We start from the raw sequence: 17,539 nt of genomic DNA on the forward strand, positions 1-17,539 counted from the left end.
ACTAAAAGGTAGATCTTTCATGAACTTTTCATTTATAAAATGACCAGGATAGCTGTGGGTAGAGATCACATTCAGAATTTGCGCTTTGGTTCCTGGGAACCTTGGGAACTGAGCTCTTTTAGTTAAATGATTTCCATTTCCCATGTATAGGTACTGAAGGGGAAGGCACAGAAAAAAGACATCTAATGCATAAGTAAGAGATGGACATTTCAGTTGTACCAACTAAACACTCCTAGTCCACAGTTTCATTAGAGGGACCCTGTTTAATCCATCTTTAATTGAAATTAATTTCAGTTACTAATCTGATATGCAGACTATGGATGTCTCTAAAGAGTCCACATAAATATGTATGTATAAATGTGTATGTATGTATAAATATAATTTAATATTCTACTTTAATTTTTTGGCCATCAGCACTGGCCTTGCTTCTTACACTGACTAAAGTAGTAACAATCATTTCATGTTATTGAGCATCAGTAGTCTGTATCCTGTTGGGGGTACTTTCTCTTTATTCTTTTTTTATTCAGGGAACTCAGAAGGGGAAAAAAATCAGAAATAAGACTAATTTACTAATGGTTATTTTTCTTAGTTCTCCATGGTTTGTTTATAATTAAGAGTTTGCACCAAATTTATGATATATAACAATCGTTTGATAGAAAAATCAACATTTTTAAATGAAAGTTAAAGTGCATGTTAATCTAACAGTATTGGTTTTGATCAGTTAGTTATTGAAGGACCATTAATTTCCTATAACTGGAATGTATATTTTTAAATGCTAGAAAAAAAAACATGAACTCAACACATTATTTGAAATCCTATAGATTTATTTTTTAGTTTTGAATTACTACTGTTTATCTAATTTATTTTTCCTTTATCCATATAGCATGTTCACCTATACACGTGAATCATGGTGTGTGTGGTAACTAGTATCAACTAAGTGCTTAATTTTTTTTGCACTAATTCTTTCTTCCACTTTTGGACAGTGGGCATTAACTAAAATTAAATCACATTCTTTGCCTTTCCTTGATTTATGTCTTCGCTTCACTTTTCTGGCTTAAGCTTTTCTAACAACTAGGATAGTATAAATACTTGTATATGAGAAATTGATTAGAGTGATACTCAGATCTGGATATTATTGTTAGTCCTTGAACTAAGTAATTTGATCTACTGCCTATAAGAACATAGGTGGGGATTGTGTTCAAAGTATCTCCATCATAAAGAACTCCTACTGACACTGATATAGCCTGAACCGATGAATAATTGGAGTTGTACTTTTTTGTTTGTTTGTGTAAACCCTAGTGGTTGGCACAAGGGTATTCTTTTCTGCACTAAGGAAACAGTTGTTCCAAGTTTTCAGGAAGCAGAGGCCTGATGTCTTCTCTGAGCTGTTTTTTGTGGCATTAAATGGAAATTCATGGATCTTTAAAGCTTTTAAGTGCATGAATCACTTTGCATAGTTCTTGAGTTTGTTGCCATAATTCATTTCTCATATTTCTTTGTTTCAAGAAATGACCTCTTTATGTTTGTTTCAGTTCGAGACAAGTTGCGGGAGATAGTAGGAGCATCCACAAACTGGAGGTATGCACTCTTGCGTATTCATTCTTTCATCCCTGAAGTGATATGTTAAGTTGTATTTGGGCTCAGTTGATGGTCTCATTGTAGGGATAGGGGGGACCTGTGTATGGAAGTGGGTTGAGAGGTTTTTTTACTTGAGGAAGAAGATCAGCATTCCAACATATTCATCAGTTGATGCATTGTTGTCAAAAGATAATGTGATTTACATGTACTCTACATTTTTCAAAGTGCATTCGGGTATATTACCTCACTTGTTCTCAACAAAATTTGTACAGGCTTAAGGCATATGTTCCTATCCCTGCCCCCCATTTTTTCAGCCTATGAAGAAATGGAAACTCAGAGAGATTGAATGATTAAGCATCAGGGTTTGGGACTTGAACCCAGGTTTCCGTTTTTTTTTGTTTTTTGTTTCTATTTCATGCAACCTGATTCCTTTATTGCTTCTTGTTAGTTCACAGTTAATCAGGTTCCCATACGGTCATTCTCTTTCAGTATTTTCCTGCTGTAAAATAGGATAATATCGCTCTTAGTGCACAGAATTTTGAGGCTAAAATGAAATAGAAACAACAAGTACAAGTGATCAGTCCTGGCTGGATAGCTTAGTTGGTTAGAGCATTGTCCCCATATGCCGAGGTTGTGTGTTTGATCCCTGGTCAGAGCATATAAAAAAATCAACCAATGAATGCATAAATATGCGGAACAACAAAATCAATCCTCTTTCTCTCTCTCCCTCTCTCTCCCTCCCCTATTTCTCCCTCTCTTTCTCCCTCTCTCACCCTCCTTTCCTCTTTCTCTAAAATCAATCAATAAAAAAATTTAAAAAGTACAAGTGATCATTACACATATAATCTGTTGTTGGTATAAAATTATCTAATGACTTCTTAACTCTCTATAGGAAAATTTCAATTTACTGAAAACTAGGAAAAAAGAATACCTATGTTCCCATCATCTGGATTGGATACTTACTAACATTTTCCCAGATTTGCCAATATACATATATTGGGTGAACTATTTCTGAGTCAATTGTAGGTGCCATGACACTTCCGCATACCTCTCCAATAAATAAGTATATTCTGTGTAACAAAAGCAGTAGTTACGTATCTCCAACAAGCAAGACATTCTGTTGTGGTTGCCTCTCACTTGCACCCCCAACTGGGGACCTGACGTGCAACCTAGTCATGTGCCCCGACTGGGAATCGAACCAGCGACTCTTGGCTTTCAGGCCAACGCTCAATCCACTGAGCCACAGCAGCCAGGTTGTTACATAATGAAATTGACAGTAATTCCATAATAGTGTATTACTCACTTATATTCATAATTTCTCAACTGCTCTTCAAATGTGTTTTATAGCTTAAAAAAGGAAGATCTAGTAAAGGATCGCATATTGCATTTAGTGTTTACAACTCTTTAATTCCCCCAAATCTAGAATAAAAGACAGTTATCCCTACCTCCCTTAAAAAAAAAAATTCCCATGAGCTTTACTTTATTTGTTTGTTTATTTATTTTTAGAGAGAGGGGAAAGGAGAAAGAGAGGGAGAGAAACATCACTGTGTGGTTGCCTCTCACTCGCGCCCCCAACTGGGGACCTGACGTGCAACCTAGTCATGTGCCCTGACTGGGAATCGAACCAGCGACACTTGGTTCACAGGCCGATGCTCAATCCACTGAGCCACAGCAGCCAGGGCTCATGAGCTTTACTTTAAAGAGGCCAAGCCATTTATCTTATAGAATGGTCCGCATTCTGGTTTTACCTGGTGCCATTTAACTTGTTCCTCTATCCACTATATTTTTTGCAGGCTAAACCTTTCTGGCAATAATAAACCATAATTGAAGCTTAAGAAGACATCTTGTTTCATGATATTGTCAACATTTTAGTTTCCCATTCACTTGTCTTCCACCTTAGTTATCTCCTCTTTTTCTTCCCTTTCTGTCTCCTTCTCATGTTCTCTTCCTTTTTACCCTTTGCTCTGCCTTCTGTTGGACATACTCCATCTTTCCTCCTTTGTCTCTCTTTCCTGAGATTGAAGGCAGAGAGAGAGCGAGCAAGGGAGAGGGAGGGAGAGGGAGCGCAAGTGCGCATTTGGGGCACAGAGTGTGAGAACTGTCAAGGTGAGAAATGGGAATGTGTAATTCAGTGGCCGTGTCATTCTGTAACTCATATATGTATGTATACTATGGTGTCCATCCCTGTATTTTTATATTTGATTTCAAATATTCTATTATTTGAGTATACTTTTTGATAAGGATGAATATATGGTTCATTTGGGTATATCCATATCACTTAGAAGAATGTTTTTCTTATCTACTAATCTAAGAAATTTAAATCTTACCAAGTAGCAGATCTGAAGGGGGGGGGAGGAGAGGATACGAGGTAGGTTCAGACCTTCTCTTTCCTCCTTTGATGGTGCCTGTCTGGCCTGTATGTCACTGGAATTGTGAGATAGCACTGCTCCTGTGTTTCATGAAGCTTTTCATCCTTTCTTCTCAGAGACCATGTGAAAGCAATGGAAGAAAGAAAATTACTTCACAGTTTTTTGGCTAAGTCACAGGAAGAACTGCCCCCTAGGAGAATGAAAGACAGTTATGTCGAAGTTCTCTTGCCTTTGGGCAGTCAGCCTGAATTACGAGAGAAATATTTGACTGTTCAAAACACTGTAAGGTAACATTGTACTATTTTTATTTGTGTTCTTTGTTTTCATTTCTTTTCCTTTCCCTATTGCAGCTTTGAGATATAATTCACACACTATACTATTCACCTATCTAAAGTGTACAATTCTGTAGTTTTTAGTATATTCAGAGAGTTGTGCAACCTTCACCACAGTTAATTTTAGAACAATTTTAACACCCCACTGTGTGTTATTTTTACAGGGCTATCATCATGATTTTCATTTAATCCCAGTTTTCTTTATTATTTCACAGATTTGGCAGGATTCTTGAGGATCTTGACAGCTTAGGAGGTACTGGTATTATTTTAGTATTTCTAAATAGATATTTAGAGCTATACATTGCATTCTATGGCTGGAAAGTGATTTAAAAAAATTCTTTAACTTACACAGATGATGATATTCTAAAAGAACAGAAAAAGATGGGCCACTACCTCTGAATTGTCATAATTTTTTCCTGAAAGTTTTGATTCCTGTTTAATAGCTATAATCTGATTAATCTTCCTTTCTAATAACTTTTTCAAAAGTCTTAAAGTTACATAAAAGGTCCAAATAAGTACAAAGAGTTGTTCTTTCCTGAATCATGTGTGTTGCTGACATGCACATCATCCCCAAATATTTTCATGTGTATTTCCTACAAACAAGGACCTTCTCCTACATAACCACAGTACAATGATCAAAGTCAGGAAATTAACACTGGTACCTTACACTGTCAGATCATGAGAGCCCATTCAACTTGCGCCAGTGGGTGTTTATAGCAGAAGGACCCAGTTCTGAATCACATGTCGCGTTTAGTTGTCATGTCAGGAATAGTTTCTCAGTCTTTCCCTGACTTTCATGACCTTGACACTTTTGAAGATTATAGGCCACTTCTTTTGTGGAATTTCAATTTGGGTTTGTTTGATGCTTTTCCAAGATTAGATTCAGGGCATCCATCTTTGTCAGGAATGTCACAGAAGGCATGCTGTGTTTTTAACTGCATCTTATCAAGTGGCGCATAATTCTAATTTGTCCCATTACTGTGACGTTAACCGCGATTCCTTGTTGGAGGTGGTGTCTGCCAGGTTTCTTCACTGTAAAGTTACTCTCTTCCCTTCTGAAACTTCTTACCTTGTAGGGAGGTACTTTGAGACCTTGTAAATATCCCATTCCTCATCAGACTTTCAACTTACTACTTTAAAATCAGTATAGACTCAGGGATTCCCATTTTATTGAATGGGTTATAATATGTTACTTCATCTATTTTGATGCTCAAATTGTCCCAGTACTGTCCTAGTCCCTTCAAGCTGGCTTCTGTGTGTGTTTTAGAAAATATTTTATTTATTTATTTTTAGAGAGATGGGAGGGAGGGAGGAAAAGAGGGAGAGAAACATCAATGTGCAAGAGATAATGTCGCTCAGTTGCCCCTTACACGCCCCCAACGGGGGACCTGGCCTGCAACCCAGGCATGTGCCCTGACTGGGGATGGTTTGTGGGACAATACCCAACGCACTGAGCCACATAGGTCTGTGCTGTGGTGATTTTTTAAAAAATTTTTTTATGTGTCTCCATCATTCTTGGAGCATATCTTTCTGGCATGGCAAGATGTTCTAGGTTTCTTTGTACTTTCCCTGCCCTAATCCTGGAATCATCCAAATCTCTAAGGAGCCCTGGGTCCTTTTAATAGAGAATGACATTTAGATACCAAGATCTGGCTGCCAGGAGTGGTCATTGCTGCTGGGGCATGACTACTCTCTTGCCCTGCCATTGAATGAGCTGGGGGAATATATGCACGCACACACATTTACCTCTGTGCTTATCTGTCTCTGTCTTTGGAAACAATGGGTTCACACTGAGAATTCCAATTCAACACCACAGCATCCTTATTTCTTCCCTTTTCATATTTGTAATTCCTTTCTCCAGCTGGCTCCATTATCTTTAATACATTTATTTACTTCATCAGTTCCCCTGAATGTAGCCAATTTCATATCTCTGCCACCCCTATCCCTTCATTTATGCTCCCTTCACCTCACTGGGGTTCTACTCTATGCCATGTCCCCTTCTGCAGGTCACCCGGTCACCCTCCTCATTGTGCTCAGGGTGCACCATGCTGGGCTATTAGTCTTGTTGCCCCCTGCATGTCCTCCTGACCCCACTTGGGTTTTAGCCCCCTACTCTGGGCCACCTTGCTTGCTCCTGCCTAATGACTTGTAGAATGAACAGCTGGGAAAGGGTTTAAATAAAGAAAGGCTCTAATAACTTTAAAAATACAGACATAAGCCCATTGTTAGGCTCACACTTAGCTACTTTTTTTTCTTAAACCTGGTTAAAATTTCCTATCGGCCTTTAAAAAATTAAGCACACACGTATCTGACTTGGGTTTACTTCAGTGTCCCTAAATACACAACCGCACCCCCCCCCACTATGTTTTTCCTCGTTATCTCCTGTTGATGGCCAATCCCTTTCACCTGTCTTCTTCGTTCTGTTCCTTCCGTTTCTTCAGGGAACTTGCCTTATCACATGTTTAAGTCTCTTGAAAAATGAAAAATAGGTAGATTCCCTTCCCAATAACAGTTTCCAACTGTCTTTCTCCTTCACTTCAGAGCTAACTCTCTGGAAAGAATGAGAAAAAAATCATTTCCTCTCATGGCTCTGTATCCTGACCTCCTGTTATTTCCCAGTGTGCCATGTTCTGACTTCTCCTCATGCCACTGAACTGCTCTTGCCAATCTCTCTCCATTGGCCCCCGCATTGCACGATCTACTGGGTACTTTTCAGAGCTTTTTCAGCACCTTTGCAGCTCCTGATACTGTCCGACTTCTCCTTGGGCTTTGGTGCCATTTCCTCTTGCCTCTCTGGCTCCCTCCTAGTCTCCCATGTAGGCTCCTATTTCTCTGTTGATCCCTTAAGTGTTGCTTATTCCCAGGGTTTTGTCTTTTTCCCTTTTTTTGGCTTACTTGGCACATGGTCTAGAAATAATCTCATTTACTCCCCATGCTTTAGTCGCTATCAGTATGGGGCATACAGTAGTCCCTCTCTATATCGTGGTTCACTTATCACGGCCTCACTGTATCGTGGGATTTAAGAAAAATATATTTAATTATTTATCGCGGATTTTTCGCTATATCACGGGATTTTGCGGTGCTGTATACGTATGTTGTTAAAGTTACGTAGGTTTAAGAGTGTAGAATAAATGTAAGGTTCCTACTTTGCGGGGGGATCTGGAACATAATACCCGCGATAAGGGAGGGAATACTGTACTTAGGAAGGAACATTACCTGGCCTGCTTTTCTGTGTTCCAGACCAATTTGTCCTCCCATCTCCTGGATGTCTTCATCTGGATGGTCTGTAGGCTTCTTGAATTTAACATGTTGAAACAGCCCCTTTTCCTCTTCCTGCATTCTCTTTTTCAGCGAATGGTACACCATCTTCATTCGTATCAGCTGGAAACCTGGGTTTAGTCAAGCTTTGTCAAGTCTCCCTTCTCCTTAGCTCTTGGAGCTTTTCTGTTTATTTCCACTACTGTTGCCATAGGTCAGATGCATATAGTTTCTTTTCTGGGTACCATAATGTCTTTTAAATGGAATTTCTTTCCTTTAGCTTCTCATTCCCCTAGTACATCCTTTAGCAGGTACATGGGTGGAAGAATTTATTGTCACTCAGTAAATACTTATTGTGCACAGACCCAGTTCTGAAGGCTGATGATACACATTTGAATGAATCATGTGGGAAGCAGGGAGGCCACTAAATACAGAAGTATAATACACCTTTTAATAAATTGATGTTTGTGAGGTGCATAGAACCATGCTTGGCATATACAAATGCTTGTTATAATATGGAAAGTATACAGATAACCATAGGAGTCGAGGGTGTTATGGGAAAGGCAGGATAACTGAGTGAAATAAATTGCTTCATGATTAGCAAAGAGTCAGGAGGAAAACAGGTAGCTGAGTTTTTGCGATTGTTTTTTTCTGAAAATGTTTGATGTTGTCAGACTCTTGGGCTGGGGTCTTTCTGGTTTAAGCACTGTGTCTCTGGAGTGGTGACAAGCCACCTGGTGGGCCTGGTCTTTGCGCTTCAATTTCCTCACCAAATCTGAAACTAATTGGGCAGTTAGATTAGAGGACCCCCAAAACTTTTAAGTGTATAAAGTCTTGGATCCTAGGATGAGACCACCAGTAGAACATAGGGGGTTGGGTCTTCAAAACAAGATAAGACTTTTTAAAAAAGATTTTATTTACTTTTAGAAAAAGGGGAGGGGAGGGAAAAAGAAAGGGAGAGAAACATCATGTGCAAGAGATATATCAATCAGTTGCCTCTCGCACACCCCCAACCAGGGACCCGGCCCGCAGCTCAGGTGTGAGCTCTGACTTGGAATTGAACCGGTGACCTTTTGGTTGGCACTCAATCCACTGAGCCACACCAGCCAGGGCAAGCTAAGCCTTTTCATAGATTTCAGGGAGTGAATTGTAAATGTTGAGAAATAATTTTGCTTTGCTTTGCCTTTATTTGGTTCTCTTCTGTTCCTACAGTTCTTATTTGCTACATGCACACCAAAATGTATGCAACTAAGATGTCTCCTTTATCGATAGTTACAGCTCTGGTGGACAAGATTGGTAACCAATAATTATTTTCTATGCATACTTAGAATTCTTAATAATTTCAAGATGTTATTATTTGTTAAAAATTTAAATCATTTTTTATTTTTCAGTTACAGTTGACATACAATATTATATTAGTTTCAGGTGTACACCTCCATGATTAGACATTACATATCTTGCTAAATGATCATCTTGATAAATCTCACACCCATCTGACACCACAGAAAGTTATTTAGAATATTATTGACACTGTTCCCTCTGCTGTACTTAACATCCCCATGACTATTCTATAACTACCAATTTAATTACAAGATATATTGAAATTAAAGAAAATACTTCCTTTTCATGGGGAAATTTTTATGTATATATGCATGTGGAAATGTCTAGAATGCTATATACCAAAATATTTATTATAATTATTTTTGAGTGGAAAGGATTTTGCATGGTTCCAGTTTTATTTTTTATATTCTTTGCATTGTCTAGATTTTTCAGAAAGACATACAAATTTCTTTTGTATGTCAAAAAGTCATTATGTTTGGAAGACAAAAAAGAAATGTAGTGGAATTTACCAATATTTTAAATTGTCCATTTAAAACACAGAAAATTTTGGGTACAGTTTGAACTCAGATTGATTTTCTGTTTTGCAGATATGCGTAAAAAGAGCTTAAGCCCAGAACAGGACATCAAGTTCACTGGCCATGTTAGCTGGGTTGGGAAGACATCTATGGAAGTGAAAATGCAAATGTTCCAGGTGTGTAAGCGCCCACAGATTGCTGTCTTGTTCTAATACAACCCACTAGTCTTAATGAAAGAGAAGCTTATTTACCTACGTGACCTTAGGTATATAGCTCAACAATTCCAGAAAAAACAATCGAAAGTTCAGGTCACAAAGATGGTGGGTAATTAATATCCTCCTCCTGGACAAAGACTGACACATTATTTGGTGTGTATTACTTTCAAAGAATCTCAGCTCCATGTTAAGGTACTTGTTATTGCTTTTGTCCGGAGAATTTCACAGAAGTCCGAGTTCTGTTAGGCATGAATGGGATTGGTCACTGTGTTAGTTTCCTAGGGCTGGTGTAACAAAGTACCACAGACCAGGTGGCATAAAACAACAGAAATTAATGTCTCACAGTTTTGAGGCTAGAAGTCCAAGATCAAGGTCTCGGAAGGACCGTGCTCCCTCTAAAACCTGTAAGGGAGAATCCTTCCCTGCTTCTTCCCAGCTTTTGGTAGTTTCCTGCCAATCCTTGGCATTCCGTAGCTTGTAGTTGTAACACTTCAATTTCTGCCTCCATTGTTACGTGGTCTATCCCCTGTATGGTGTGTCTGTGTCTCTGTGTCTCTGTGTCTCTTCTCTTTACATAACGACATCAGTAATACTGTATTAGGGCCCACTCTACTCCAGTATGTATGACCTCATCCTTACTGATGATATTCACAACAACTCTTATTTCCAAATCAAGTCACATTTGTAGATCCCAAAGGGTTAGGACTAAGGCATATCTTAGTTGCTTAGACTATTAGAGCAGTTAAAAACAGCCCCTCTAATGAGCAAAACACAGAGGAGCTATTATAAAGAAATGAAGAAATTTGACAAGAAAAACTACCTCAAAGAGGATAATAGCACACATATCAAATAATTCAGCGTATGTCCAAGATTTCATTATGAAAACTTATTTAAGAATGATTTACTAAGTTATGCCAGGGTATTCAGTAGACCTGTTTTTTAAAATATGATTTTAGTTATTTATTTTAAGGGAGAGAGGAAGGGAAGGAGAAAGAGAGGGAGAGAAAGATAAATGCTTGAGAGAAGCATCAGTTGCCTCTCACATACTCCCAACCGGGGGCCGGCCTAGAACCCAGGCATGTGCCCTGACTGGGAATCGAACCGGTCACATTTTGGATCACAAGCTGGTGCTCAGTCCATTGAGCCACACCAGCCAGGACTAGAACCTGTTTTTCAGATACATTTTTTTCTGTTATGGAATTATGAAGCTCTTCACCTTTTGGAAAAAGTCTGAAGCTTACTCTGCAGTAATTAAAGTGATTTGTTGAATAGTTGCAGTAGTTTTTTATTTGATGCTATGTGTAGGTGGTTGGATTCTTTAACTCCCATGTAGCTGTTACAGACAGTAATACTCTTTTTAAAACAAAACACAATGAAGTTGTTAGGGATGCTGCTAGATTAGTCCACATACTTTTTAAATCTTCATGGTTGATTCTTAGGCTGCTCAGTGCCACATGCAGCAGATTGCTGGCATAGGGCTAGCTTTCTAGGGACCCTTGACCATTTGAATCTTGGACAAGTAGGTTGAAAAAGAAATACAGGAATTATTTGGAGGAGAGAGCCAGTGAAAATCAGTGTCAGGCAAGTACAAGCTTTTATTTTAAATTGGCATTTCTCATTTGCTGTTTCACTTAATGACTCATTACGTGAGTGATCCTTTCTATTCCAGAGAGGGAGCTTGAGGGTAGGTGCCCTGCCTCTGGTTTGGGTGGACATAGGTTCAAATCCCAGCTCTGCTGCTTATTAGCTGTGCAACTGTGGGTAAACCACTTACCTTCTCTGGGCCTCTGTTTTCTCAAGGGCAATATGGAAATAGTAATAGTACCACATTGTATGGTGTGGTCCAGGTGAAATGGAAAATAGCGCACCCATCTGAAGAATTTGGTACATTACCTATCACACAGTAACCAGTAATCAAATGTTGACAATAACATTAATTTATTACTGTTACTGTAGAGATGGTCCCAAATCTCTATTCCGGGCTGGACCTTCAGGCCTACCTCTCCGAGTACCTAGCATATCTCTCCCTACGTGGGCTCTTGCTGCCTCCAGTCCAGTGTGTTTCAAATTGAATGTGTCAGCTTCCTTTCTAATCCCGATCTCCCTCCAGTGTTTCCCCTTTGCCAGCCTCCTGGTTTCCCAGTTCTAAACCTTTGTGATACTTTAAGTTTTTTCCTTTCCTATGCAGCCTTTTGCCAAGTCTTGCCAATTCATCCCCCTTGTCCTTCCCCTTGGCCCCTGTGTTTCATTTAAGCCCTCACTGCCTCTTGTGTGAATACCTGGATGGCCTTTTCATTAATCTGCCTGCCTGTAGCCTGTTCTCACTCTCTGTTAATTTTATACATTTTTACCAGGACTTCCAAAGCTGATCTTAAATCATATTACTCTCCTTCTCAAAAACCTTCAGCAACCATTATCTGTGCACTAAAGTCTAAAGTCCTTTGACTAGTTGTGATCCAAGGTGCTCCGTAAACTAGCTCCAACCTACCTTTCTGTCTAGATCCCCTCCAGCATCATATATGTACCTTCTTAGAGCTCACTGCTGAACGCTTCGAGCTCTTAAGAGTAGGGAGTTGTTCACCTTTGCATTCCTGATGCTTGGCGCTAGTAGGTGTTCATTATAATACACCGTAATTTAAACAGTAAGCAAGTGGCTGAGTATTATTGCTTAGGCTTTTTCTTTTGCCTGAAATCCTTGAGTTCTGGCTCTGCACATCCACATTCCACTTGTGCTTCCAGGTCACTCCACTCATGAATCTTTCCCTGGTCCTCCCAGCTCACAGTACCTGTTCCTGCTCTCGATGCCTTCCTCAGGACCCTTCCTCTGACCTGCTAATTTCTGCTCCTCAGAGCTGCGTAGGGACATGATTTCTCTTCTGCTAGACTATATGCTCCTCAACAGTAGGATCTGGGTGTGAGAAACCTAGCCCACTTCCTGACATTATGCATTTAACATTCACTTAGCAATCATTTATTACATGCCTGTTCTGTGCTAGGTATACAGCCATGAGCAAAACACAGTTTTCTTCTCTTGGAGTTTACAGTTTGGTAGTCCTCCGTAATTACCTGCCTCAGTGCGGATGCCAGCAGCCACTGCTGAGTTGTCTGTTATCTGCCAGTCCTTGTCCTCAGTGCTTGGGGTCCAGGTGTGAATGAAAATGGTTTGTCCTCAGGGAACTGATCATGCAGCAGGGTGGCAGCCATGTAAATAAATGGTCGTGATTCAATCTGTTAAGTATGATGCAGCATTTCTCAACAGGGACACTATTGGCACTGCATGTAGGAACAGTCTTTGTTCTGCAGGACTGGCCCCTGCACCATGAAGTGTTCAGCACCTTGCTTACCCCTGTCCCACTGGTAATGTCTCCCAAGCCATGTGACAACCCAGCTCAGCCCTATACATTTCCAAATGCCCCTAGCAGGGTGAGAACCACTGTTAGGAGAGGATTCTGTTTCCACTTAGCTGGCAAACAACGGAGGGAATGGTGAGCTGTGCGTGGGGAGTCAGGGCGGATATTTGCTCTCTGGTCGGGCCAGGGAGGAGCGGTTAGTGAGCAACGCAGCTGTGAGGATGCATCAGGCAGAGGCATGGAGGCGAGGCGTTTGGCGGCATGGGCTGTGGCTCGGGAGAGGTGCAGCAGGTATGAGAGAGTGTTTGGGGACAGCTGGAGAGGAATCTGAGCTCTGGCGGAGGGCTTTACATACAGGGCCAGCAGGCTTAGAGCAGATGCTAGAAGAAAGTGAGGGGGAAGGTACTAGGGCCCAGCCAGGCATTAGTCATTGAGTACCAGTGATGAGGAAGCAGCTGAATGTACCCTTAGGCTGTGATAGGATTTTCTGATATGATTGTTCTGGAAGTGCAGACTTCTAAGGGATAAAGAAACATCTTAAAGTCTCAAAGGCTTGTGCATTGTAAATATTTAGCTTAATCCACAGAATTATCATTGATCCTTCCCCTTCTTGGGAGCTCCTGGGCTCGGTTAAGGAATCATAAACAGGTGCTGGTAGTTGGCACACTAAGGTCCCCTGAAAATACTAGTGTCTGTGAGAGTGGCAGAATGTTCACCTGGCTCTATGTGTCGTTTTGAGGACAGGTAGACCTGAAGAAAGCCAGAATATTCTGCATGAAGCAGGACAGTGACATGATGATGCAGAGGGTCCCTCTGTGACCCCTGCCGTTGGGCCCCAGTCATGCACAGCTCCAAAGCCTGTGGTTTGCGTCCATCTCAGCATTGCGCACAGTGCACTGTATGAGATTTGGGGGTGTCTTTCTCTGCTAGGCCACACGCTCCTAGTCATGTCGCCATCCCCACCCAGAGCCTAGTTCTGTGCCTGGCAATTGAGCAGCTGGTGATTCTTGAATGTATTTCTCCTTTTTCTAATTGCAGCCTTTCTCAAAGCATGCATGATATTTCTTATAGCTGTAGGTCTTCCCAGTAAATGCATTTCTTACATCTGCGTTTTCTTTCCTTTGTTCTTTAGTTACACGACAATGAATTTTCTCCTGTTTTGGAAGCAACATTTGTAATGGTGGCTCGTGATTCTGAAAATAAACGGTAATTGTTCTTTTTTCCTAATTCATTATTTTGGAAAGTTTCAAAGATACATAATATTGGAGAGAGGAGTATAATGAGTGTCTATGTACCCATCACCTAGACTTAAAGAGTTTTAACATTTTTGCCATATTTGCTTCATCTTTTTTTTTAAAGTATATGATTTTCTTTATAAATTCTAAAGCAAATTTCAGACATAATGACATTTCACCTCTCAATACTTTAGTATAGGCATCTCTTTAAAAATGAGGATATTTTCTGCCTGGCTGGTGTGGCTCAGTGGATTGAGTGCCGGCCTGTGAATTGAAAGGTTGCTGGTTCAATTCCCAGTTAGGGCACATGCCTGGGTTGTGGGCCAGGTCCCCGGTTGTGGGTGTGTGAGAGGCACCCACTCGATCTTTCTCTGAAACATCAATGTTTCACGCCCTCTCTTTCTCCCTTCCCTTCTCTCTAAAAATAAATTTAAAAAATAAAAATAAGGACAATTTTATGGCTTTTAGTGTATTACAGATCACAGAGGTGCGTGGTTCCTAAAGACTGTTTAAATCCAGAGTAGCTGTGTGTCGCCACTGCCCCCTTATTGTTTTATCAACTCATTGAAAGGCCAGATTGGTTCTTCTACACAATGTCCAACTTTCTGGATTTTTATGACTGCTTCCTCATGGTATTTTTAAAAATATTTTATTTATTTCTTTTTAGAGAGGGGTAGGGAGCGAAACATCAATGTGTGGTTGTCTCTTGTGCACCCCCAATGGGGGACCTGGCCCACAACCCAGGCATGTGCCCTGACTGGGAATCAAACCGGTGACCCTTTGGTTCTCAGGCCAGCACTCAATCCACTGAGCCACTCCAGTCAGGGCTCCTTGTGGTATTTTTTTTTTTTTTTTTTTTTGGCAAGGGTCCTTCATAGGTGATGCTCTTTGTATCTTGTATCTCATATTGCATCGTATCAGGAGATATAGATTGTCTTACAGTGATGCTAAGATTCATGCGTGCCATTCAAGTAGTGACAGACTGATCTTTCCACCATGAAGTCCAGTTTATCTGTTTATGATCAGCAATGACCTATAGGGTGTAGTACAGTGCTGGGTACAAAGTATTCTTCATCATTGTGCAGACAGCTAGCTCCCTGTCACTCTTTCTTCAGGGCTCCTGATGTCCTTTGTTGACGAGTGCTTTAATCATGCAGGAGTGTGAGGTGATTTTCAAATTCTGTCATTCCTTCCACATTTATTAGCTGGCATTCTGTAAAGAAGAGCCTTCCCTTATGAACCAGGGCAATTTGTTTTGTAAAGGGAAGTCAAGATTAATGTTTCATTCTTGCCCTTTATTTATACATTTGCAAAATAACGAGTTGGTTAATTTGCTAGTGATGACATGGTTTTTCTACTTTTTTGGCTTTTTAAAAAAGTATCATTGTCAGTTCATGGATTTTAATATATAAACATATTTCTATGAATTGCAGCCATTGCTCTTGCTGCTCACAGTATACCCATATGGTCTTTGGTCTGTGGGAACTCCTTTAAGCTGGCTCCTGTGACAAGCTCTTTTGACATTTCCCCATTAGTCTTTGATACCTTCCTGCTCTCTGGTGCAACATGGTATCTTGGACTCCTCTTACACATTTCCTGCCCCAGGCCTGGAATCAGCAATTTCTCCAAGGAGCCCTGGGGTTCCTTTAAATGAGAAGTGGTGTTTAGAGTCCAAAATCTAGGCACTAGACCATGTGTTGTTACTAGTTTATCATTGTGTCTTGGCCTTTTCAGTGGACAGCTTGGATGTATGTTATAAAGCAAGCAAACAAACAACCTTGTGAATTTATACTGTCATTTTCAAGTCAAGTTTAATAGTACAGGCTTTAACTTATTTGGCTTCATACTTCATTTTTTCTCTTAAATTGAATTCTTGGTTCCTAACAACAGTTACATCCAAGGCCTTCAAACGGGGGGGAAAAAAGGATCTAAATGTGTGTGTGGGAGTGGAGTGGGAGGAAGTGTTAACAGGATTGCTGTTTGTACAAGATAGAGTCTATAGAGGCCAATGGGATGTCTAATTTGTATTAGAAACTTGAGTTAGGAGTCTGCGATAAGAAGTCATTTCTGCTGCCTGGGAAGCTGACATGGAAAATTGTGTCAAGAATGAAAAAATACCTTGGTGACTGATCTGAGCGAAGAATACACCCATCTAGTCTAAGTCTGCCCATCAGCCCCAGCTGACCTGCTTGCTGCTCCTGGTGCCTGGCCTGGAGCTCCTTTGCCAGTACGGGGGCTATTCAAGTTCCTCTCCCAGCTCATGCCGTTCAGTTTTCCAAACTGCCATTTCAGTTCTTTTGTTTCCATTGTTATTTCATCGAACTTTTGGATTTTACCACAGTGAAATGCTATCTTCCTTTTTGCTCAGTTTTTTATTCTAAACACTTGACACCTATAGAAAAATAGAATAATGCAATGAACACACATATGCTCTTCACTGAAATTCATCAGTAACATTTTACCAATAGCCTTATCTTCCTGCCCTCTCTATAAATACACACACATACACATTTTCACCCTGAATCATTTGAGACTCTTTCACCCATAGATAGTTCAGCATGTATCTCCTGCAGAATAAGGTAATTCTCCTACAGAATCTCAGTATTTTTATTAGAGCCAAGAAATTTACAGTGATATAATTGTATTAAATAATGTACAATCCATATTCAAACTTTGCTAGATGTCCCTAAGATATCCTTAATAGCTTCTTCCCCTAAGGCAGGATCTGGTCAAGGATCATGTATTGCAGTTGGTTACCATGTTTCCTTAAAATAGGCCCCTGCCATTTTCTATCTTTTAAGACATAGACATTTTTGAAGAATCTGGTCCAGTTGTCTTGTAGTATGTTCTACAACCTATTTTGACTGTTTCCTCATGATCACAGTCAGGTGAAACATTTTGGCAGCCGCCGTGTCCTTTTTACAATGTGAGCTTTCTACTGTACAGATAAATCTGTAGCCAGAAGCCTCCCCTAATGGTTCCAGAGCGCTTGTGTGAAGCAGCCAGTACGTGTTACTCAAAATGACCAGCAAAGACTTGAAAACTAGCGGGTGATTGTTCATCATCCATTTTTATTAGATACTAACATTTTAAACCATACTCTTTCCTTCTCTTTAGGTCGGCATTTGTAAATCTACTCATCCCTGAAGGCCCTGAGGAAGAAGAGCTCTTTAGACAAGGAGAATGTATATTAATTTGTTTATAATAAGATAAATTTTTAAAAGCACATTAACTGTACTGCAGAGGAGATTATTTAAGAGTATGTATGGACTCCTCATATCAGTCAAGTGTCTTACGCATTCCAAGAATTTATTGAAGTTAAAAATACCTTATTTTTTGTTCTATG

At 40.1% G+C, this 17,539-nt stretch overlaps 1 protein-coding gene across 3 annotated transcripts in view; it reads left to right on the plus strand.

The window, feature by feature from the left end:
• Positions 1-17,539, plus strand: part of ACOT9 (acyl-CoA thioesterase 9) — a 28,371-nt gene that overhangs the window by 8,268 nt on the left and 2,564 nt on the right. The window contains exons 2-10 of one of the 3 annotated variants that reach the window (XM_090264924.1): positions 151-193; positions 884-910; positions 1,533-1,578; positions 4,064-4,234; positions 4,495-4,532; positions 8,750-8,833; positions 9,466-9,569; positions 14,091-14,164; positions 17,311-17,378. In XM_090264924.1, the coding sequence (XP_090121050.1) occupies positions 4,080-4,234; positions 4,495-4,532; positions 8,750-8,833; positions 9,466-9,569; positions 14,091-14,164; positions 17,311-17,378 (523 nt within the window). In that variant the 5' untranslated portion in view covers positions 151-193; positions 884-910; positions 1,533-1,578; positions 4,064-4,079. The remainder of the gene's footprint in view (positions 1-150; positions 194-883; positions 911-1,532; positions 1,579-4,063; positions 4,235-4,494; positions 4,533-8,749; positions 8,834-9,465; positions 9,570-14,090; positions 14,165-17,310; positions 17,379-17,539) is intronic. The other 2 variants (XM_090264922.1, XM_090264923.1) reach the window with 2 other exon arrangements.

Source organism: Furipterus horrens, unplaced genomic scaffold (assembly GCF_987537825.1).
Source record: "Furipterus horrens unplaced genomic scaffold, mFurHor1.1.pri manual_scaffold_17, whole genome shotgun sequence".
Taxonomy (NCBI): Eukaryota; Metazoa; Chordata; class Mammalia; order Chiroptera; family Furipteridae; genus Furipterus; species Furipterus horrens.